Below are 25,580 nucleotides of genomic sequence, written 5' to 3'. Positions count from 1 at the left end.
TGGACAGCTTCACTTCAGAGAAGTACACATATTTCCTGTGAGTATGCCCTTGAGGCATGAGTGAGATCCAGTGCAATCAAGTCTCTTATCTTTAGGGCATAATACTAAACGAATACTGCCTGTCGTACCACCATTCAGTCTCTTTGGTTAGACCAACTATAGCCTTTCAAATGTCACCATTAAAGAAAAAAAAACTAGTCGTTTACTTAATTGAAGCTCTTTCGTGCAGCGGATAATTACCTACCATGTTTGTCTACATAACCATACTGACTCAGAACTGTAGACTGCCCACATTTCAAAATGTAACTTAAGGACTACGAAGCAATTAAGAGGTCTCAGAGTGTGGGAAGGCAGCATTTTCTTTGCTTTACTGGGGTGGAGAACCAACAAACATGTTGGGACAATTCTGCGCATCTGCCATACTTTATCTGGAAAATTAGGTGTTAGTAAAAGCCGGTAAATTAATTTTATTTAGATGTTTCAGTGGTAAGTACGTCCCATTTGAGATTAAAATTTCAGATATGATTGCCATTAATTACCAGAGCCAAATCTTGCTATAACTAATTCTTGTATCTGATATATTTTAAAAGATCACATCTGAATAAATAACATCCTGAGCTAATTTACTATAGAAAACATGTACTGTATATAAAGTTCTGATTGAGATCCTACTATTTGATATTTTTCCTCATTGTTGTGTAACTCGTTAGCATTTCCATTGACATTTCATTTATTTCTAATAAAGAAAATACTCTGTGCAATGATGCTAGTTTTCATGACGAGAGGTGAAGCTGCTCAATTATCTGCCTGCATTGTATTAGTTTCCATACAGCCTTCTCCTCCCACTAGAAATGACATCATTATCTAATACTTTGCTAAAGCATGTCTACCAGCCCACAGCCTAGCACACGATGGTGGGATGTTTGATTAGACCCCCACACTGTTACATCAGCCCTTCATCTCCCTTTCCCTCCTCCACTTTCCACCTCTCTAATTGTGAATGTGGTGACTCACGAAGCCGGCTACCCACTCGGGGATGGGGGCACAGAATATCGCCACCTACTGTTAGAGTCAATGCACTGCAGAAAATTCCCCGGTTAGTTAATTAGGCTGGTATCCCATCATGTGTTTCCAGGGAATTCCATAAATGGGAAAAACAGACCTTCCCGGGTTTATTGGCTTCCAGTGAGGATTATTATGACTATTTCTCACACTGCATGAAGATTGGTGCTGCTCCCTGCTGCTGCTGTGCGTTGGCACAAACTAGAGTTGATGGGACCGCAACATTAATTAATAAGCCTTAATCTTGTGTAGAAATATGAAGATATTATAACTAACATTTACACACGTTTTAAAATAACAAAATAATTCTCCATGTTCAGAACCTTCATCATCCAGGAATCGTAAATCTTGAATGCATGTTTGAAACTCCTGAAAGAGTCTTTGTTGTCATGGAGAAACTCCACGGAGACATGCTGGAAATGATTCTGTCCAGTGAGAAAAGCCGCTTGCCGGAACGAGTCACCAAATTTTTAGTCACACAGGTAATTTCTGTTTGATTCTCTTCGTGTACTAAACCTCTCCTTTCTTCCAACAGCAGCAAGCTTCAGTTACTTGCATCATGTTTCAACAATGCCTGTTATTCCTTTTTAACTCCTAAATGCGTGGGAAAAATTTAAGGATTTTTGTGTCTGAAATTATGTTGCCCTCTTCTTTTAGCTGAGTCAGTATAGTGTACAGGGTCTTATAACTTGTGTTATAAACAATCATTGCGGTATCATGGCGTTTTAATTGACATCATGAAAGACAGAGTTTAGATAGGCCACAGATAGCTATGGAGGCTGTGATAGAGTATATTTAAAGTACAAGTTGGTAGGCTCTTGATTAGTTAAGGTGTCAAAGGTTACGGGCGGTAGGCAGGGGATTTGGGTTGAGAAGGATTATAAATCAGCCATGTTGGAGCAGACTCAATGGGTTGAATGGCCTAATTCTGCTCCTATGTCTTACAGTTTTAAGGATCTGACTTGCCAACCCAATTTCTCTCAGTGCAACATTTACATAAGTGAAGAAAGGAATAGAATTGATTTGCTTTGGTTTAGACTTTTTTGGTTGAAGATGTCATCACTGCATGAGTATCTCTTATACCCAGAATAGCAATAGTTTTCCTGTGTGTATTGCTGTTTGACATCTCCATGCCATTAGGAGCATAACTAACTGTTCATTGAAGATATCCCTATAGCAGTGATCAGCACAAGCTCATCCGTGCAATGGTAGACTTGAGCACATGGGAAACATAGTAGAGTGGAAATGTTGGCGTCTTCTGTTCTCTCTGACCCTTGAACATGTCTCAATGGAGCAGCCTTTAGGAGAATTTTCATAGATTTTCCTAATCTGCCATAACAAGTTCTGTTAAAGAGCAACAATGAATCTAATAGCCACTCCCCCTATAGAGATGCTAACTTTATTAGAAACTGGAGAAAACTTTTGTGTCCATTCTAACTGTAGATTAGAGACCTTGCTTGAAGTTACAAAGTTACCACAAGATGTGCCCCCCCCCCAAATGAGATCCCAGTGTGTACACTTGCAGTTCATATTAGTTTCTTAAGAAATGATTACAGCAACTCCAATTGAGAAGAAGCAAACAGAAAGCTGGGCTTTATCTGTGGAAGAGAATGTTTTGTGATTTGTTGATTATTATTTTTCTCTTTCTCATCTCTATCACTGAACACAAGTTGGTTATTGAATTGAATTGACTTTATAACTTACATCCTTCATACAATTGAGTAAAAATCTTTACATCTCTGTCTGAATGTGCAATGTGTTATTTATAACAAATAGTATGTACAACAGGATGGTCAATATAACATAGAAATACAATTATCTCAACATGAATTAATCAGTCTGATGGCCTGGTGGAAGAAGCTGTCCCAGAGCTGCTGGTCCTGGCTTTTATGCTGTGGTACCATTTCCCGGATGACAGCAGCTGATAGAGTTTGTGGTTGGGATGACTCGAGTCCCCAGTGATCCTTCAGGCCCTTTTTACACACCTGTCTTTGTAAATGTCCTGAATAGTGGGAAGTTCACACCTACAGATGTGCTGGGCTGTCCGCATCACTCCTGCAGAGTCCTGCGATAGATGGAGGTACAGTTCCCGTCCCAGGCAGTGATTTAGCCAGTCAGGATGCTCTCAATTGTGCCCCTGTAGAAAGTTGAACAGGCTCAAACCATTCACCAAGAAGTATATACGGGAAGAAGTCTACTCATGTGGACCACTTCATAGTGTCATCTGTCATAATTTTTATAACACTGCTGATTTTCAGGATCCAAGTTTGCATTTGTGGCCTTGTGTACTTAACTGAAGCCAACACAATGCTAGAGATTTGTCATTGGTTTGTTGCAGCTTGTTTGTCAGGGCCGCTTTGTAGTGTAGTGGTTGGCAAAATGCTTTACAGAACATGTAACCTTGGGTTCAATTCCTGCTGCTGCTGCTGCTGCTGCCTGTAAGGAGTTTGTATGTTCTCCCTGTGACTGCATGGGTTTCCCCCAGGTGCTCTGGTTTCCTCCCACAGTCCCAAGACGTACCAGTTGCTAGGTTAATTGGTTATTGTAAACTGGCTTGTGATTAGGCCAGGATTAAATTGGGGATTGCGGGGTGGCGTGGCTTGAAAGGCCGTGCTGTATCTCAATGAATAAAAAGAAACTACAGATGCAAGAGTACAAACATGCTGGGTAGAATTGTGTTTGCTTCAAATTAACAACGCAGCAGAATACAGAACCACTCACATTTATAATTTCATGTTGCCTAAATTTATCTCTCTTCACATATCATGGAATGAAAACACATCTTTCAGAATTGTTATAACTTAATACATTTCTTTTAGTGAATTTATCTTTTTTTTAAAGATTCTGGTGGCCTTAAGACACTTACACTTTAAGAACATCGTACACTGTGACCTGAAGCCTGAGAATGTACTACTTGCTTCAGCGGATCCTTTCCCTCAGGTGTGTTTATTATTACCAATGAGTTTTTATTTTATTGTAAAGTCTTTACTATGGTATAAAGTAAATCTCAGAAGTAACCACTTTATCTCATTGCACTTAATAACTGTTCCTTATAGTTAACTATAATGGGTGTTATGGTAGATTTCTGATCTACCTGTCCAACTGTCTCATTTGTTACTTTTGGAGAAGTCACAATTGTAGGCTACAGCCTCATGTTCTGATGCTATTCACTACTTACTGAGCCGAAGAGTCAGGTGTATTGATTTGAGTGCATTATTGAATACGTACACAATCAAAACAAAATCATTCTGTGTTCACGACCACTATTTACATTAACTTTAAAACACTGCTCTTCCATTGGCTCTGGATCTCCTCCAAGCCGGTGGCAGCCCTTTACCATGTAAATATAAATGCTCAGCATAAACATGGAACCACTGTGTGACTTGGAGGACAGCTTGCAGGTAGAGATGCCCATATGTATATTGTCTTTTAAAGCTATCTTGAATAAATGCTGAATTTTGGCTTCTTTCTATTGATCGTCACCTAGGTAAAGCTCTGCGACTTTGGCTTTGCTCGTATTATTGGCGAGAAATCATTCCGAAGGTCTGTGGTGGGAACCCCGGCCTACCTTGCTCCAGAGGTCCTCCGGAGTAAAGGATACAACCGGTCTCTGGACATGTGGTCAGTGGGTGTAATAATCTACGTCAGCCTCAGTGGCACTTTCCCATTCAATGAAGATGAAGATATTAATGACCAGATCCAAAATGCAGCATTCATGTACCCACCAAACCCATGGAAAGAAACTTCCAGTGAAGGTAGAAATCAACCATAAGTTCATACTTTTATAACAACAAATTAATGTGCTAAGAATGTTCGATAACTTACAGCTTTAGATACTGTTAGTGCTGAAATCAAGTTCACTGTTCATGAGGGTACCCAGACTTGGAATGTGAAACTGAATTAAATATAATAGCCCTCACAAATTCTGAACAAAGCTGTAATTAAACATTAGTAACAATGGTAAAACATTATATCCTTTCAGTTACATTCTCATCTGCATGATTACCCTGATACCCTATCTTGCCTATATACGTCATTGACAGCCATCTGCTAGTCTTCCCCTCTAATAACCTGCTTGCTGACATAATGTATGGCAAGAAATCTAATCTTGGGTGAGCCTTTGCTTTCTCCAGCTAAATAAAATTGCCATACTGTTAAATTTATGTCCTGATGAAGGGCCTTGGCCCAAAACATTAACTTTTACTCTTTCCCATTGATGCTACCTGACCTGCTGAATTCCTCCAGCCTTCTGTGTGTTTTGCTTTGGATTTCCAGTATCTGCAGACTTTCCTATGTTTATTGCTAAATCTGTTTATATTCAAGTGTACTGTTCAAACAGATCAATTCATTACGACAGTGCATTGAGGTAGCCCAGGGTAACAGAGTGCAGAATAAAGGGTTACAGAGAAGTGCAGTGGAGGTAGACAATAAGGTGCAAGGTCTTAATGATTGTGAGGTCAGGAGTTCATTTTACCATTTCAGGAAACCATTGAATTGTCTAATAACAGTGGGATAGCAGCTGTCCTTGAGCATGGTAGTGCATGCTTTCAGGTTTTTGTGTCTTCTACCTCAAGGGAGGGGGTAGAAAAGAGAGAATGTCCTGGATAGCTGGGGTCTTCGATTACGCTGGCTACTCGACTAAGGCTGCAAGGAATGTAGGCAGAGTCCACGGAGGGGAGGTTGTTTTTTGTGGTGAGCTGAGCTTGTGTCCATAACTTTCTGTGGTTCTTGTGGATGTGGTCAGAGCAGCTGTCATACCAATCCGTCACGCACCCGGGTATGACGGTGCATCCATTAAAATTTGTAAGGGTCATTAGGGACGTGCCAAATTTCTTATCGCCTCCTGAGGAAGTAGAGGTGTTGCTGAGCTTTCTTTGCTGTGGTTGAGAGATTTTGGGAAGACCACATATTGTCTTCAGCTCCTGTCACAAAATGTTCTTATGCCACTGAGTTGATTCCCTTTCTTTGCACTAACGTATAATGAGGCAAGCAGCTCATGATCTTGCCAATCAACCTCACCTGCAGCTGATCTTTTCTACCTTACTCCTTTGGGTTACTTCCCCCTGTGTAAATGGCTCGACCTCTCTTGGCTTTTGCCATTAAACCATTTCAAGTTGAAACCAGAAAGTATTGGAAATACTCAGCAGGTTAGGCAGCATTAGTGGAGAGTGGAACAAAGTTGCGGTGTCAGGGTGAATAAACCTTCACAAGTACTGTTCAAGAACCATCCAAAATGCTATTTTTCCCCTGTCTCTGAATGCACCTTATTTAATGGATAGGCCTAGTATTTTCTGTTTCACTAGTTCATTTTTACAGCATCCATAATACTTTGCTTCATAATTCCAGTACTCCCTAGTTAGTATCCAATTCTTGACCATCTTCAGTCATATTAGTCCTCACTAGCTTCCTCTTGCCCATCATTCCCAATTCCATTGTACCCTGACCGTCAATGATTCAAATTTAAAATCTTTAAATCTAGTGTTCAAATTAACGTTCACTATCTGTTCAGCCCAGTGGTTGCCCACCTGAATACACACTTAATTTCATATGCAATTTGATTGCCAGCTTTACCCTCACATCAAGATCCTTGTTTTGAATACCATTGCAATTTTTTTTTCTGTTTCCTAACACATAGCAAAAAAAAAACAAGGAAGAAAACTGTCTTTTGTGACATCTGGCTGCCACAAAGTACTGAGAAACCTTCAAAAAAATTATTATAATTTTGCCATTTCAATCCCAATCTGTTTGCTCACTCTGTAACTAAATGTAGTCAACTTGATATTTTGTCTTCTGTTATGATACACAATATCTTGGCATTTTGCTGCCATTTTTAAGTACTACTAACTGATTTTTGTTTTCTCTCTTGGGCTAGCCATTGATCTGATTAACAACCTGTTGCAAGTGAAGATGAGGAAACGTTTCAGTGTGGACAAATCACTCAGTCACCCTTGGCTACAGGTAAATTTACGTTATCTACAGTAAATTGTGTTAAGTGGAGCTCCAATATAATTTTGCAAATACTGTTTTATTAACTTTGCAACTGCCTGTGTTGTCTTCAACAGCCCTTTTAAATGGCAGTTTCATTCAGTGAGAACTTGCTTTTACTTGAACAACTAAATTGGGATTATACTGAAATTGAAAGCTTCCAATTTTCCAAGTGTCTTTCCTTGAGTTTCATTAGTTTTCTGAAGAAGTAGAGAATAAACACCCAAGATGATCAGAGATGCAATATAGCAATGAGAGTTTTGTGTAACTGTCATATTCCACTATTGATTTCAATACTGAAGTTGTGCAGCTTTGAAGTATACTGGTAGAACAATACATGACAGTGTATCTGACACTTGCTGGCTAGTTAAAAATTAATTATTAATTTTAATTTAAGGTCTTATGTTAGACATAGAAACATGATCATTTAAGGTGAATGAAATTCAGCCTTTGGAGTTTAATAGTCTAATGCTTGAATAAAGTGAATAATTTGTTCAACTGTTAAGGTTGTTGCAAAAATATACTATTTTGTTTTGGTATGCTTAAGTATTCAAAGTAAATTTATTATCAAGGTATGTACTACCCTGAGATTCAATTTCTTGTCAGCATTCATAGTAGAACAAAGAAATAAAATGGAATCAATGTGCAGAAGTCCTGAAGTTAGTCAAGGCTTAAATGTTTTCTTGCCATTTTACAGGATTACCAGACATGGCTAGATCTTCGAGAATTTGAAACCAGGAAAGGAGAGCGTTACATCACACATGAAAGTGATGATGCACGTTGGGAAGAATATTCCAAAATACACAATCTCCAGTATCCCAAACACTTCATCATGGCACCCAATCTTGATGATATGGAGGAAGATCCTTAATGTATCAAACTGGGCAAATTGCCAGGAGTGAATAATGTTACAGCAAAGATGTGGAAAACACTGCCACTGGGTAAAAGGAAGCTAAGACTTGTTGCTGTTCGATGTACAACGGCCAAAGTGGATTGGATGCTGCCCAGCTCGTTACATCAGCCCAAGTGACATTGAAGGGATCTGGTGTAAATGGAGACTGCAAACCTATAGCACAGCTGGAGACTTAGTGACTAATGTATGAGGAGAAAGAGGACATGTATATGCTGTGAGCTATAGACTCTAAACCAAACATTCCTTTTTTCTAGTATTTAGCTGGTTTAATACTATCCACCCAAGTACCTCTTTGGTACCAAGCCATAAATTTACTTGTTTACTAAATGCAAAGCTAGATCAGACAATCTTTTTCACAAGTGTTTTGAACTTAAAGTGTAGTTATTGAGAATAAATGTCCATTGTAGGACAAGGGCTATTGCTTGGACCAAATTATGTTTAAATAGGGATCTTTGATTATATAAAAGTTGGATGGCAGGTTTGAAAGTAAATAATCAATTTGTTCACACAACTGTTTTGTTATTTTTGTACATCCTGTTCTCTCCATCTTGTGGTTGACAGTTCTAGGTTATTGCAACAGTATTACACTATTAAATGTGAAGGCCTCTCAGAGAATGACAGTAAATGCTTTCATTGACTCCTGAAAGAAATTTAAAAAGTAAAGTTGCAGCATCTCTCTTGATAGTGGAAGCAAAATTCAATTACGTGTGTTCAAAAATGTAAATTTCTGCGGTAAAATAACATGAATTGGTGTAGAATGAAGAAAAAACGCCGAAGGAAAATACCATTCTGTAGTGCTATAGAGTATTCTGTAGACCAGATTAAGCTGTGAACTCAATGGTGGTATATAGATGCAGTTGGAGTGAACACGTTTCCTTGGGTCCATCCTGTTATTTCAGGATCTAGTCACTGGAGGGCACTGCGGAGAGGCTTTGATTTGTCAGTGTCAGAAGCGTGTTTGACTCTCTGGTGTGTAACCAATTGCCACATCATTTCTTGCTGCATAGCATAAGTACAAATTTCATTTTCATAAAACTCATCACTTTAAACTTTTAACTATTTAAATCTATATTTTAATGCTGCTAGCCAGCATTCCTGTGGCAGGTAACTGTCCTGTCAGATGTTGTTGTTCAACATTAGTGGCAACAGGGAGATGGTGTGCACGTTTGAATATGCATCAGAGTGTCACAAGTGGAGGTTGTATGATGGACCAAATATACCTTTCAGTGTTCTGTATATCATGACTTCAACTGCTCTTGGATCAGTATTTGCTGTACAGTAGTTCAGACTTCAGTTATTTGTTCTGTCATGCTTGAGGCAGCACAGCCCACGGGTAGCTTAAAGCCTCTTGCCTTAAAGTGTGAAGCTGACTATGCATTAAGTGTGAAGCAATGAGTGGGAAGAAGGACTGATATTCCCTACCCACTCGTGAGATCTATTTTAACACAACAAGGACCTCATTGGCCAAGGCAGGCATGAGATTAAAAAAGGTTAATGTACTTTTCCAAGTATTATGCGACACAGTCAGTTCTACTCAGCCTAAAGACTTCAGAGCCTAGACACCACAAAATAGATAACTTGCACAAAGCAGTCTAAGTAACTTAAAAAGTATCGTGAAAGATGTTGGCTATCAATGGCCACACCCCTGCAAAAAATGACCACTCTCCTTCACTGTGATAAGTATATAAACCATTCCACAGTATATGCTGTGATGTGAATATTAACCAATCCATGGTCTGCAGACTGACAAAACCTGTAATTTTATTCAAAAGTAATTTTTCTTTAAATAGAAAAGGACGGCCTATTAAAATCAGTAGGATTACATATCAGCAGTTTGCTTTTAATCTGATAGGCACTTTTGACCAACTTTACTATTGCCCTACAACAGGAATCTTTTAGGGAAATGAAAATGAATTAAAGAACTCGATGAAAAACAATAAATTTGTTTTAAAAAAAGTTAAGGTGCTACTCAGCAAATACTTTTATTGTGGACAAGCTCAGCAAAAAGGACACAGCAATTGCCAGTCCTTAAGCCTCTCACTCCAGCCTCCAAGCACGTGCAGAGTCCATTAACCTCTTCTTGTCACCAATTCTAATGTATCACATTGCTGCCGCAAAGGTAGAGACCAGATATGTATGTACATCTCAGAGATAGTTTCACCAGTGCCCTGTAAAAAAACAGAAAAAAACTGTTTATATTCCATGCCCCTTGCAACAAAGGCCAACTTCCATTGGCCTTTCTGTACACGTGCTAACTTCTGTGTTTCAAAAGTAGGACTCCTCCTGATCCCTTAATACTTAAACTTAAGTTATCTCACTACATTAAAAAATTTGCTTTTTGATTTTTCCTTCCAGGGTGAATGACCTTACATTTTACTAGATTATATTTCATCAGCTAACTTCTTGCCCATTGCTTTAACCTATCTATACATCCCTTTGTCCATCTCGTAATTTGCTCAATCATCTACAGTCCTGTGCAAAAGATTAGATTTAATATATCAGCATTGATAGGTCAGGGATATGATTCTGTGCAAATGTTTTAGGCACCCTAACTATACATGTGTGCCTAAGACTTTAGCATAGTACTGCATTTGTCAATATGGAGCGGGAAGCAAGTTTGTAAATTTGGCAGGAGCACAGGATATTGGGAAAGGGTGGAGCACTGCAGGAGGGCTGTGGAACAGGTGGCAGAGGAGAGCCGGGGCAGGGGGTGGCAAAGGTGCAGGCACGCCAAGCCCTGAGACACCAGGCAAGGTTGTTTGATCCCAAACAACTGGTGTACTGATTATTACAGAACATCTCTCTGGTGCTTCCTGCTCCCTCCCCTCTCCCTTCCCCTTTTCCCAACCACAATTCCCCTTTCCCTGCCTCCTTCCCAGTCTCAGTACATGATAGAGACCCATATCAGAATAAGGTTATCATCACTCATGAAAATTTTTATTTGTGGCAGCAGTACAGTGCAAAATATAAAATTACTACAGTACAAAATTAATACAGCTCTAGCTGTATAATGTGTGTGTGTGTGCTTAAGACTTTTGCACAGTACCATATCTTTGCATCATCCAATTTGTTTACAGTACACCAAGTCCCTTCATCTGAGACAATAGATATTAATTGATGTCCCTGCATTGATTCCTGAGGCACACCACAAGATGCTGATCGTCAATCTATAGATGACCCATTTACCCTAATTTGCTGTTTTCTGTGAGTTAGTCACTGTCTTATCAATGCTGGTATCTTAAATTCAATCTTTTATTCTTATCAAATTCTTTCTGGAAATCTAAATTAACTACATCTACTGAACATGTTCTCCATTATCCCTGCTGTTTGTTACATCCTTAGAGCACAAGAAAATTTGTCAAATACGACTCCCTTTGCATTAAAACATAAAGTGCTGGAGCAATTTGGCAGGTCAGGCAACGTTCATGGAGGGAAAGGAACAGTCAACATCTTGGGCCATGATCCTTCCTGACAAAGTATCTCAGCCCAAAACGTGACTCTTAATTTCCATCCGTAGATGCTGCCCGTCATACTGAGTTTCATCAGCATTTTGTGTGTTCCTCGAGCTTTGCAACATCTGCTGTTCCTCTTAGAGTCTTAACTCAGCTTGATTCTCTCATGATTTAAATGTTCTGTTATTCCATTGCAGACAGAATTTAAGCTACGTATTAGATTGTACAATCAGGTTGGGTGCTGTGCTATATTTATGGCCTTGTACATAATTAGGAATTCAGCTATATCTCCTTTAAAGTGCAGAGTTGTAATAGTTATGGTGAATAGTTACAGCAAACCATTCTGTTAACATTTAAACCTGAGCAATTTACTGAGTACACTGAAGAAGACACCCAGTCAGGGAGCAGAGAATTATCTGACAGCTTATTTTGGATCACTATTGATACTCCAGTAATTCCTGTCACATTTTCTCACTCGAAAAACTGATAATCTCACCAATTTTCTCTTTGAAAATTCTGTATCACTGTTAGATTAGATTTTTTCTTAAAATCTTACGTACAGGTCCAAATCAGGTATTATTTTCCTCTTTTGCTTTCTTTGTTTAGCCGGTCTTGCTTGATCAAGCAGTCTTGGTTGAGTCTGATTCTATTTAACTCTGGGCACTTCCATCATGAATTCTTTGGAAAACTGACCAGGAGCCAATCTGTTTCCCAGCACTGTGACCAATGGGTTCTCTCAGAGGTCTTTCTGTTTAATGCAATTGTGTTCAATTTACTTGTCCCATTAATTTACTAATTGATTCTGACTACATCAGCACATCCCTCCATTGCTTTCAACATTGGAATACTGGTCTTTTCTGTGTTCACTACTAATATAAGACAGTGTCAGACTTTACACTTAACCATAATCAATGAGAGACGTGTAGAATGGGAGAAAGTTCTCGTCTCTGACGAATTATTGTTCTTTTACTCAAATGCTATTCTATTCAATCTACTCTAAAACACATGTTTTTAAGACATCAAATAAACATTAAGATAATAAAGTTTTGTGTTCAGGACAACAAAAAAGGGTTGCTTCATTGTCCTGAATACACAACTTCTGTACCTCCTGCTTAATGTCAGCCTGTCCATTCAGTAAAACTCTGTTCTTTATAATATTATTTGACAATCCATTTTTCCAGATAACATCGTGTTTTATCTTGCCATAGGACTGTCCAAGAGCCTTCAAGTTAATTTGAAAAACCTGGCTTAAGATGCTGTTACTTTAGTTTTTAATTAAATAAACAACCATTCTAATCAGCAATTTAAGGAGAAAATTTTCTATTATATTTAAACCTGTAGCCAAAAAGATACTTGCCCCAGCCAATTGTCTAATATTGTTAACATCTGTTTTATTGAAGATTGGTTAGAATTTTTACTGCATATTTGGACAATAAAATTCATGGTTTCTAATGCATTCCTGCAGCTGTGTGAAAGGTGATGGTAGAACAATTAGAATAGATAAATAGCTATTATCTTGTTTTTGCAATGCTGTAAGAATTTTCTAACATTCTATGGGGTTTTCACCAGTGCATAAGGACTGTTAAATTTTAAATACAGCTTACTCTAGCTTATTTTTTGCTGTTTGGCAATTGGAAAGGGATAGTCAATGACACGTACAAGCAGTGGTAATGGAACCATGATTTCACCTGAGATGACAAGTTTTTTTGCTAGTCATTATGAAATTGCTGCCTATCAAACTGAACAAACATTTAACTTGTCTTTTTTGGGAGGGTAGGGGTGAGGAGGAGAGTGCTAGTGGTGATTGGGAATTCTCATGTATACTTTCGTGTTAGCCATTTGCTTGTGCTTGTATATTTAAGTTTCCTATAGTTTGTCTGCATTAGTTATAACTGAGTGTTATTAGACTAAACATTGCACTCCAATACTGGAAGATAATCTAAGGAGTGAAGTAGCTTGGTTATGGTCACAAACATTCCCAAAATTAAGTTTCCCATCTGGTTTGAGAGATATATATATTAGTTTTTATGTATTGCAACTGTGCTGTTTGCTCTATGTGATTTAAGTGCAATTTTGGCAAAGGAAGCAAATTAAGTTTAGAGTCTACTTTAAAGATTTAATACTTGTCAAAAAACAAGGTTTACCTTAGTACTTTAATAACCTCTTATGATTAAGAATATGGAAATATACTAGATCTAGTATAGTCAAATTATATAAAATTAATAAATTAAAGTAACTAAACTCATATCACATGAATTATTTTGTACAGTCAACCCATCAGTTATGCATTTTGCTTGCAAACTATTTGTTGCTGCCTGTGCACATCTATCAGCAGGGACCAAACTGAGCCCTACAATTTGTACTGTACAGAATTACAAATTGGGCAAAGAAAGAATAAGGAATTTAAATTTCTATTTTCCTAAATCCGAGCTGATTTAGGAATATTAATGTATAAATTGCACCATTGCTTAATATTGCTTCTGCATTCCTAGTCTTTTATCTGATAGGGATCTTTGTCTCTTCTTTTATGTTGCTATTTACCTTAAGACATGGTGAATGTTCCAGAGTTGGTCTGTAAAGGTGGATAAATACTACAGTGAATTTGATAGCGTACTTGGATTTGTAAATTAAAGGGTAGTTGTAACTTAAAGATTCTCAATTACATAACCCAACATTGATTCCCAACATCACTGATATCCCATGGTTGCTGCCTCTCTGATCCAATCCTATAATATTGGAATTTAGACAGGTAAATAAAATGTTGCATTACTCTTTACAGTGAAAAACATTCAAGCAATGATCACCCAGATTTTATAAGTTAATGTTATTTAAATATTAGAATGAAGAATTCAATGCTCGAAAGGTCGATATCTTTTAAAAATTGCAGCGCAGAGCGAAGATTGGAACAACCTCTCTGGCTCGCTAATGCACGTAGGATAAACATGTTTGGCAAATTGCTCACAAAATACATCCTTTGGCAAAGTTAGTAAGAAGGCACTAGAAGTGTAAAAGATTTTGGAAAACTATTACCAAGTTGTCAATTTGAGCTAAAAAAGGGAAATAGAACATGTAATCAGGGGCCAGATGATGGAAAGCAAAACCAATGTTTGTTTCTCTAACTCAGATTTTTTTTAGATTGGTTTGACCTACCATAAATGGATACTTTGTATTTGTCTGTGAGATTTATAAAAAAATTTTTGCTTACCCAGGTGTGTGCTGAATAGTCAAACTATATACAGTGATGGTTTAATAAGGGCTCTCCACCATCTTTACAATGCAACAAGTCAGTGCAGTTGCCATGACCTATAATTACTATTCAGTGTGATGGAAATAAGGAACCAGACTTAAGACAACAACACGAAAAGATTGGTCAACTCATAACAACTGTTGGGGAAATATTTACAGGCTGTTACTGAGAATCTTTACATCATCAGTGTTGCCACTGGCTTGGCAGGAGTCTTATAGAAAAGTGTTTTGTATATTTTAGTACTTACAGTTTAATAAAACTGATTGGATTTTCAAATCTAGTTTTACTGTTGTTATTGCAACATTACAGTTCAAGCACTGACATTGTAACAATACCATTAACCTTAAAACATAATTGATGTGATGCAAGGGAGGGCACACGATGGCAACAGAGTGGATAAATGAATGTTTTATCAAGCTGAGATTGAGGGAAGTTTTAAGTGACAGAGATGGTATACCTAAAAAAGCATAAAGGGTAATGCCAGACAGTAAGAAAGTGCTATTGGGAAAGGAACTTGGTCAGATAATACTAGTTGTTACATTGAAAGAGTTGAGTATTCAGGGAATTTGGCTATGATGGGCTAAGACAGCAATAACAAGACGTGCAGTAAAGACACTAAAATTGGAGTATTAGAAATGGAAGAGTGGTTTTGTTGATAAAGGACATTTGCCTAGAAAATTAATTGCCTTATGGTGCTTTGCTCAATTAAAAACTTTTGAAATATAATCATTACCGCTCCCAGATCTATTCACATGACTTAAAATCCTACCTTAGACTACTTGTCATTAGTCATCCACTGTAATTTCCACATCAGGACACACAAGATGTCACTCCCTAGACAATACACTTTTGGAGCATTGCACTCAGGATGATGTCATTCCCTGTACAACAGTGCTCATTAGGATCGCCTTCTGATGGGGCTTCTGCTGAGGGAAACAAAGCTATCATAACCACAACTTGCAAACCCCCTGGGTTTCTCTTCGGTACTAAGTTGCACATATCCTTTGACCTTCCTCATCTACCATCCCAGAAGGACATTCCTCCCTCACAAACCAGGCTCCAGATTCACCTACCATTGCTGCCAGAACAATTTTTTTTCTCTTATTTTAAATCCTTCCTCTCTATATTCCCAATGAACTTACCAGCCTCCACTCTTCATGGACCCACTCCTCAAAAAGCATTTAGTACCTCAGCATCTTCCACCATCACAGGAAGTCACCTTTGACCAGAAACTCAAGCAGACCACCTACATTATTCATGTTGCTACAACACCAGGTATTTTGTGGAGCATGACTGATGTGTCTTGGAGACAGTGAAAGAGCCAAGTCTGCTGTACTGAGAAAACTTTCCACTTGTCCGGTTGAGTACAGCTCCAAGAAGACTCCATGCAGGACAATGCATCCTGTTTGAGTAGTGTATCATTTACCAATCTAAACATTCATTCTGTCTGCATCAGTGTACTCCACTTGTACTTTGTATTACAAGTTTATGTTTCAATAATTTCATTTGAAAAAAATATTCAGGACACATCACTAAAGCTTATGTACCTGGGCAACAGATAATTCTTTCTAAACCCCTGAGCAGCAGGCACACTGGAAACCACTATGGTTCTATTCTGATGTGTAATGATATCACAGCTCCTTCACTGTCACTGGATCTCAACACTGTTTTGTGGTAAGGGTTCTCAGTGGGTAGTGAAGTCTGAAGAGGCTGGGAATAAAAACCTACCTTGGGAAAATGACCAGATCTGAACATTGTATGAATAAATCTTCCACTCAGTCTCTCTCCCTGCCACACCACAGCCTCTCTTCCAAACCTTTCCACTCCACCCAACGACCAGAATATGTTTGCAAATGATATAGGTGCCTCTAAGAAAGTTGCCAAAGGCTAAAATTAGTGACACAAAGAGATTTGTGTGCTGAACTCTAACCGAGGAAGTTAACACCATGCACATCAGATCAATGTGCTCACCACGATGCCAATTTAAAGAAATCCTATCTGCCTCCACGTGGTCGCAACTCCTCCATCACTTGCCAGATAGTTAACATGGAAGTGTTGGAAGCAAGGAGCATGAAAACATGTAGACGGGTGGTTATTGTGAAAGCTGAGCTTGCCAAGCATATATAATTGAGAAGCAAGATCCAGAAAAACAGACGCACAAGAGACATGAGAGCTGCTTCAAAGAGGCAAGATAAACATTAATAAAAAGGGTGAAGAATTGAATCAATAATCCACTACTGTCCAATTCATAATGAGAATACCTTATTGCTTAAGGGCATTAGCTGTAAACAAATGGGAGGACGTTGTGAAAACTTAGGAATCAAATACCTAAGGAGGGAGAGATAGACAGGTACGAAAGAAATGATGGTAGTTTAAGGGGAGAGAAGATGTGTGAGAAAATGGCCACTGGTATAGATGTCACAAAAGGAAGGTCAAAATCATGAGAAAAAGATTCTCTTCACTACATAAGAGAAAAGTAGACTGCAGGTGCAGTGATTAGAAAGGAAAGATGATGAAACCAGTCTATAGGAATTGCTTTCAATGACAGAGAAGTCACTCAAGCACTTGCTTAAAATTGTTTTCAATCAGGCAAAAAAAAACCCCCGAAATTCATTGTTGCATGTAGTACTCGGAGGCGAGAAGTTGAAGTGAATTAGGATGCCTGCAGGATGAACTGCTGTGCAATGATACAAACCCAGAACAATGACCTCAATCGATACAGCAGTTAGAATCTGCTCATTAATACTGACACACAATTTCTGTTTTCCCATTCCTAATTACAGCACATTCCTCCTGCCCCTATAGTTTTAATTCATTCAGTTATTTGCTCATAATGAAGACTGAAGAAGTGCCAAGTTTGATTGGCACATTGAACACTCACCACCTTATCCGAAGAGCAACTAACTGGACAAGTGACATCAACAAATTGCATTCTTAAAAGTGGTAATCAAGGCAAAAACAAGCACTTACCACTTCATAAAATACTTATCACTTGCCCAGATGCGTGCAGGCACAACTCAGTTTCATAACATCCAAACACCAGCCAGCTATCAACTTGTAATTTAAAACTATATTCCCTCTTTCCACTGCAGTATATGACACATCCTCAGAATGGAGGAGTATCCTTTTTGAACAGAAATGAGGAGCAATTTCTTAAGCTAGAGACTGGTGAATCTGTAGAATTTATTGCCAAAGGTGGCTGTGGAGGCCAAGTCATTGGGTGTAATTAAAACAGAGGTTGATAGATTGATTAGTCAGGGCATGAAGGGTTATGGGGAGAAGGCAGGAATGAGAGGGGAAAATGGATCAACCATGATAAAATGGCGGAGTAGACCTGATGGAACAAATAGCCTAATTCTGCTTGTATATTTTATGGTCTTATGATTCCTAAATAAAGTGTGCAGACTGAGTAGTAGTAAGTAGAAGTTTGGTTGCATAATTTAGTTTCAATCAATAACAAACACTTCCTTTACAAATTATTCCTATGACTAGATTTACATAACCAAAATGGATTGACATTGGACTCAGTGGTGTGTGTTTATTCACTTACAGTGAAAATCATGTTTGAGGAGTTATTCCTGGTGCTCCTTTAAAACTGCAGTTCACTGAATCCTGCTACAGGTGATGCTGTTTGGTCACGTTTCACAAGCTTGTTAACTTGACTGAGTACTCTACTATGAGGCACCAAAGCGAAAAACTTAAATCGTTTTCCCATTTTCTCTGGATTCATTAACATATCATAGGATTCAGTTAGGTGTTTGTGTGTGGTTGGGTCAGATGCATTTTTCAGCAGTACCTAAAGAGGGTAAAGATCAAAACAATGAGGAAAACAAATTGGTTATTAAAAAGGATTATTTTAATTTCCCCAAATGATTACAAACTATAAAGTGAAACAATAAATATGCTCTATATATGAAAACAGTACACACAAATTTTGGTGATTTTAACACTCCTAAAAGCAACTGAACACACCTTAGAAGTCTTGTAAGGGGATCCCTGATCATCTGTACAGCTGTCACTTCCTGGTGTAAGAAGTGCAATTCCAGACACAGTGAAAGCCTTCCCTACTACACTGAGAAGAGCTGAGCTGGCACTCAGCTGAAAGAAATGTGGCAGGTGTGCAGTGCAGGCTCACCTATGTGCAGGCTATAATGGTGCCTCTGGGCTATGACACAAAGATAATCCCGATGAAAATCTAATCATAGACAATGCTTCTGTCACACTGATGTGAATTAGACATGCATGTTTGGCACTAAATTGATAGCAAATGAATTTTACAAACTGCCGGCTGTAACAAAAGCGGGCCAGAGTTTGATAAAGCAGTAAAACACCATGCATCAATACTGGTGTAACAATGAATTATTGACAGCAAGCCACCCAATATTCATAGAGAACTACTATATAGAAACAGACTCTTCGGTCCACCTAGATCTTACTGGACCATTAATCTGCTTAGTTCCATCGACCTGCACCTGGACCGCATCCCTCCTATCCAAATTTCTCAAATGTTGAAACTGAACCTGCATCCACCACTCATTCAGCTCGTTCCACTCTCACCACTATCTGAGTGAAGTAGCTCCCCCCACATATTCCTCTTAAACATTTCACCCTTAACCCAACTCTTAGTTGGAGACCCACCCAACTTCAGTGCAAAAAGCCTGCTTGCATTTAGCCTATCTATACCCTCCTCCCCCACATAATTTTGTTTCCTCTCTATCAAATTTCCCCTTGTTGTCCTACACTCTAGGAAGTAAAGCCCTAACCTATTCAACCTTTCATTACAACTCAGTCCTGGCAGCATTCTTGTAAATTTTATCTACAATCGTTCAATCTTTCCCGAGGGTAGCTGACCAGAACTGCATAGGCTTCAACATCTTATACAACTTAACATCCCAACTTGGAGTTGGAGTTATGAAGGCCAATGTGCTGAAGGCTCTCTTTACAACTCTATCTATCTGTGACAGCACTTTCAGGGAATTAAGGATCTGTGTTCCCAGATCTCTCTTTTCTACAACACTCCTCAGAGCCATACCCTGTATGCTGTATGATCTACCCTGGTTTGCCCTCCCAAAGTGCATCACCTTAGACTTGTCTGCATTAAATTCTACCTGCCAATTTTCAGCTCATTTTTCCAGCTGGTCCAGACACTGCTTTAAGCTTTGATAGCCTTCCTTGTTGCCCACTATGCCCCCAATCATGATGTCATCCACAATTATGCTGATCCAGTTTACTACATTATCATCAGGATTGTTGATATAGATGACAAACAATGAATCACTACTCATGGGCTTCCAGTCAGAGAGGCAACCGTCTACTACCACCCTCTGGCTTCTCCCGTAAAACCAATGTTTAATCCAATCTGCTACCTAATCCTAAATTCCAAGCAGCTGATCCTTCTTGACCAACCACCCATGCAGAACCTTGTCAAAGATCATAAGACCATATCCATAAGACATAGGAGCAGAATTAAACTTTATTTTGTTAATGATTTTGTAGTTCCTTTTCAGAATTAATAATAGTCCTGTCGTGGCTATTTAGAGATGGTAAACTTGACTTTTCTTTACTGGTCCAACATCCCACTGATGTTCTCATTTCTCCTCTCCCCTTTCCTGCTCCTGAACTTCCTTCAAAAGTTTAACATGGATGAAATGTCATCTGTCGGAACAATGCACCATTTTCTGTCCACTTGGGTAATAGAACTTTCTTTATAAGATGCAACTAGATGAGTCATTCTTTTCAAATTTATTGCTACATGTAACCAATTTTGATAACATTAAGTATTAAGAAATTTTCAGAAATACCTTGATCAAGTTCTGGAAAAGTTAATTAATAGTAATTATTTCAATGGTCTAAAAGCGAATTTTCTGATGCTAAAGACCCATTGTTAGTTGCTGTAAATCTTGCCCAGTTCCTCCAACAAAATATTGCAAATAAAATTTTTCCTCACAATAACAAAAGTATTGACAAAAAAAACTGCTGGAAGAACTCGGGGGGCCAGGCAGCATTTCTGCAGGGAAGTGACTAGACAGCACTCTGGGCCAAGTCTTGCTCCTTTTCCTCTAGAAAGAGAGAGTTCCTCAAACAGTTCAGTTTGCTCCAGATCACAGCATCTGTTGTCTTATGAGTCTCTGAAATGTTGACCAAGGAGGACAACAAATATGAAAAGAGGAAAAAATTGGAATGTGTGGAGAATATTTCAAATCCCTAGGAGTTTCTAGGAACCTCTCCTTTCAGATTCAAATCTAGACCACTGATAAGTAATACTGACAATCCAATAGCTTTGAAAAGGATCAAAAAGGGCTACACGGTAGCATAGTGGTTAGCGCAACACTTTACTGTGCTATCTGTGGGATCAGGGCTCGATTCCTGCCACTGCCTGCAAGAAGTTTGTACATTCTCCATGTGACCTCATGAGTTTCCTCCGGGTGCTCCATTTTCCTCTCACGTTCCTAAGATGTACAGGCTAGGGTTAGTGAGTAGTACGCATGCTATGTTGGTGTTGAAAGTGTGGCTGCCTAGCACAATCCTTGCTGACTTGATCTGATGCAAACGCCGCATTTCACTGTATGTTAGGGGTTGGAGCTGAGGAGGATTAACGGCGCCTAACGGCGACTCCTTTGCTTGCACCTTCTGCAACAGCTCTATTTCCATCTTTAATATCTCTATCTTTCCCTTTCAGGGTTCTTTTGACCTGGAGTTACACAGTGACTGCAGGAATTGGACCCGCTCTTGGGGTTTGACAATTGGCCGTCGTTCGGCTCGGCCTGAGAGCTTCACTTGCCTTCGGAGGACCGAGATTCTGTGGCTCTGGAGACGGGCGGACTGAAGGTCGGTGAGTCATCAGAGTCGGAAGATCTAAGGCTGTGTGCCCAGAGACCCAAGATCTTTGGGCATAGAGCTTGGAAAATGTGACGCAAGGGACTTTTAATATCGTAAGTCAGTGAGCTGTTTGTTATGTCTCCCCTCTCAATGTGAAACGGAGACACCTCTTTCTCCCTTATTAGGGAGGGGGAGCCTGTGGTATGTCAAATACTGGGTGAACAAGTAGTCTTTTGGGGTACCACAAGTCTGTGTCTTTGCTCACGCTTGAGTGCTCAGCGGTGGGTGCCGATTTTTTGTTTGCCGGTGGGGGGATTGTTGCTTGCTGCCACTTATGCGCAGGAGCGGGGGAGCTGGGAGGGACTTTGGAGTTCTAACATTTAACTGTCATTCATTCTTTGGGGGCATTCCTCTGTTTTTTGTGGATGGTTGTGAAGAAAAAGCATTTCAGGATGTATATCGTATTCATTTCTCTGACATTAAATGTACCTTTGAAATCTCTAAAACCTATGTTTGTGTGTACATATGACAAATAAAGCTAATCTTTAAAAAAAGCTCTTTAAAACAAGAAACAATATACAGAAAAAGAACTGTCAACAACTTACCTGAAGTCTTACACCAATGCCCATATTTTTTAGAAATTCCTGCTGTGTAACCGGTCCTAAGGTGGCCACTTTGCCCCTTGTCATTTGCCGAAGGAAGCTGAAATCTACATCTGCTGTCAGGTCTGCCATTCCAGGTGCTGTGAGCACCTCATGCAGCTGATGTCCACGAAAAGCCTTTGTAAATGACATCAATTAGACGTTATTTTTAAAAACAAGCTTAACCAGCACCTCAGAGTCAGAGAAACAGACTATTCGGCCCAACTAGTCCATGCCACTCATGGGCTAGTGCTGATGTCCTACATTCAGCCCATATCCCTTCTTTTAAAAATTTTTTATTAAATTTTCAAATAGGATACATAAGATAGAAAAGAATAGTGAATAATATCAACATCCCTTTAAGCCCTGCCCCCTCCATGTGTCTATCCAGTGCTTCTTAACCACCTCCACTGGCAGCTCATTCCATTGACATACCACCCACTGTGTGAAGCAGTCCGCCCTCAGGTCCTTTCAAACTCTTTCCTTCCCACCCTAAACCACCACCTTCAGAAAAATGTTGCCCTTTCCAATTCATTGACACAGCAGCTGAAAGTCACCTCTACAATATGTTGTAGCCTAGCTGGGGCAAAACCTGATCTTTCCGTCAATTGGAATTTATAGAGTTATACAGCACACAGAAACAAATCCTTCGGCTAAATTCTTTGGTGTAGTTTCTCAGTTCTTTGTTTTCCCACTGCCTCCTTTCTTCAAACATACCAAACAAACAACACCTTACTGACCACCAAGTCTCTACCACAAGTTTAATGGAGACCACAATATGTCTGTCATAAACAAGTTTTTGTTTGCAGTCTGCACTAGTCTGGTGGTGCAGCAAACCACTGTTTAGCAGTGCACCATGCAAATTTGTGAACAGATGTGGCCAGCTGAAGGGGAACAAGAGCAGCAAGAGCAGGCAAGACAACAAGAACAGCAGCGTAAAAACTCTAGAGTAAAGTTGATTGTGAGGAGCTAGAAAAAGGCAAGGGTGAGGTGCCACTGGCAAGTCTGCCAGGCTTTTCCAATGAGTACACCTTTCTGGATGTGCTGTGAAAATTCCTTCATCCAGAAAAATACTCACAAACTCTACTTCATCTAACCATTCCTTCGCAAACCGTTCTTAAATCACTTGCACACTTGTAGGAATCCTTTAAGCAAGTAGTGTATTAGCAATATTCTGTTAGTGTGATTTTGTCAGATACTGCTAGTACTTCCCTGACCACCAAGCTGGAACTGTTAATGATTTCAATGAATGGGAGCCCTGTATATGAGCAGAGTGTAGACTACAAGTACTTACTCTATGTGAATGTCTTCAATGGCCTCAAATACCCACGTCAGCTCTCCTAACTCTGATGGTTGAACAGATACAGAAAGTCTTCTTCTGGAGGAACGACCATCAATATCTCCCTAAAACAGCACTGAAAAATTACATATGTCCTGATGAACGGTCTCAGCCCAAAAGGTTGACTATACTTTTTTTTCCATAGATGCTGGCTGGACTGCTGAGTTCCTCCAGCATTTTCTGTGTGTGGCTTGGATAATTTCTCTTGTATATGTTAGCAGGTGTAGCCTGGAGTTACCTTGATATAGAAGGATCAAAGTTAAGATGACAATGTCCTCAATACCAGTGAGATGCTGAAGATGTTCTATCGGTCAATTGTGGAGAGCGCCCTCTTCTTTGTGGTGGCGTGCTGGGGAGGCAGCATTAAGAAGAGGGACGCCTCACGTCTTAATAAGCTGGTAAGGAAGGCGGGCTCTGTCGTGGGCACAAAACTGAAGAGTATGACATCGGTGGCAGAGCGGAGGGCGCTGAGTAGGCTACGGTCAATCATGGAAAACCCTGAACATCCTCTGCACAGCACCATCCAGAGACAGAGAAGCAGCTTCAGCGGCAGGTTGCTGTCAATGCAATGCTCCTCAGACAGGATGAAGAGATCATTACTCCCCAATGCCATTCGGCTCTACAATTCAACCACCAGGGGCAAGACATGTTAAAGTGCCGGGGTTAGGACTGAGCTTAAGTTACCACTCAATGCACTTTAGTAAACTATTTAAGAACTTTTTAAAAGCTATTTAGTAATGCTTTTTGGGAGGGTGATTTTAGATGCATATCATGTTTATACTGAGTTAAATACTGTATGTAATTAGTTTTGCTACAATAAGTGTATGGGACACTGGAAAAATGTTGAATTTCCCCTTGGGGATGAATAAAGTATCTACCTATCTATCTATCAGGCACAATGTAAGCCGGCATGGTCACAAATCTTGAGCAACATCCTTTCAGAAGTACACCCTATCCTTGTTATATGTGGGGAATACATTCCCCTCAGTCGATGCATAATGTGAAGTCGCATAATAAGAATAATTATTTAAATGGAGAAAATAGGGATGCGTTCCAGAGGGCTTTCTAAATATGTTTTATCTGTAATTTGTTCACATTTTCATACCAACACAAGAGCAGTACCACAAGGCAACACTCAAATTATATTTCATCAATTTAAGGTAATATTCAACATAATAAATCATAGAAAGTTAACAAACTAGGGTGTACAGTACTCACCAACAGTGGCAGGTGTGTTCGCTCCAGGAATTGAGTGGTGGATGTGGTGCCGGGCATCTGTACTAGGATAAGGTGGATGGTTGTGGTCGTCAGGATCATCAAGCACAGCAAGGGGTGAAGGAAGGTTCACAGAACTCTTAGAGCTGCCGGCTGCAGGAGATGACACCGGTTGGAAGAAAGTGCTGAGGGTTATTTGCTTGGCAGCATTTTGTTTTTCAGCATTAATTTGCTTGTAGGGAAGGAGGGTTGATGGCAGAGAACGACTGAAATGCTGACTCTGTTCTAAACTTGGGTCCATGTCCATCGCTGTTTGTGCCAAGTGTTCCGACTTCCACCATTCCCTCACTGTTGGTAAACTCCCAGGATTTTCAAAATTGTCTGCTGCTTGCAGCAGCTGAGAGATAGTTTGCCATTTAAAAAAAAAGCCTTGAATATGGATCACACCTTGTTCGAGTGGTTGAATCAGCGATGTTATGGTAGGACGCACTATTATGTTAGGATGAATGCTGTCCAAATGTTTAGGATGGGCTGGCGCATTGTCAAGCAACAAAAGAACTTTAAAGGCAAGATCCTGTTCCCGGCAGTAGCGTCCCAGAGCTGTGTTACCTTCACCTGATGCCATGCTGTTCATAATTTCCAACTTTTATCCCCCAAGTGTTAAAGCGGTTCTCTGCCGCTCAGCCGATGGCCCAGGACATGGCATCGGACGCTTAGGAGGCATAGTTAAATATTTCAAGCACAAAATCACTGCACCGTAGGTAAAACCAACAGAAGTTTAAGAGTGCAAGATCGCACATCCACACCTTGCCAAAACCAAGGAGAGACTGGTGGGAAAGCAGTGATCCTTGCATAACTGTGAGTTTTGGACGCATGTAAGGAGACGTTGGTAGAAATAGGTTCCTCA

At 39.6% G+C, this 25,580-nt stretch overlaps 2 protein-coding genes across 4 annotated transcripts in view; one reads left to right on the top strand and one right to left on the bottom strand.

The window, feature by feature from the left end:
* Positions 1-9,542, top strand: part of prkd3 (protein kinase D3) — a 358,247-nt gene extending 348,705 nt beyond the window's left edge. Inside the window, exons 17-21 of the mRNA XM_059985651.1 lie at positions 1,383-1,544; positions 3,904-4,002; positions 4,550-4,817; positions 6,935-7,020; positions 7,745-9,542. Of these exons, the coding sequence (XP_059841634.1) occupies positions 1,383-1,544; positions 3,904-4,002; positions 4,550-4,817; positions 6,935-7,020; positions 7,745-7,918 (789 nt within the window). The 3' untranslated portion in view covers positions 7,919-9,542. The remainder of the gene's footprint in view (positions 1-1,382; positions 1,545-3,903; positions 4,003-4,549; positions 4,818-6,934; positions 7,021-7,744) is intronic.
* A 155-nt stretch (positions 9,543-9,697) lies between these two features.
* Positions 9,698-25,580, bottom strand: part of ndufaf7 (NADH:ubiquinone oxidoreductase complex assembly factor 7) — a 36,862-nt gene continuing 20,979 nt past the window's right edge. For all 3 annotated transcript variants that reach the window (XM_059985654.1, XM_059985652.1, XM_059985653.1), the window contains exons 9-11: positions 22,084-22,257; positions 18,210-18,455; positions 9,698-10,128 (exon numbers count right to left, since the gene is read on the bottom strand). In XM_059985654.1, coding sequence (XP_059841637.1) covers positions 18,249-18,455; positions 22,084-22,257 — 381 coding nt within the window. In that variant the 3' untranslated portion in view covers positions 9,698-10,128; positions 18,210-18,248. The remainder of the gene's footprint in view (positions 10,129-18,209; positions 18,456-22,083; positions 22,258-25,580) is intronic.

The sequence above is a fragment of the Hypanus sabinus genome, chromosome 12, assembly GCF_030144855.1.
Source record: "Hypanus sabinus isolate sHypSab1 chromosome 12, sHypSab1.hap1, whole genome shotgun sequence".
NCBI lineage: Eukaryota > Metazoa > Chordata > Chondrichthyes > Myliobatiformes > Dasyatidae > Hypanus > Hypanus sabinus.
The sequence above is the reverse complement of the archived record's forward strand: the minus strand, read 5'-3'. Positions and strand labels throughout refer to the sequence as shown.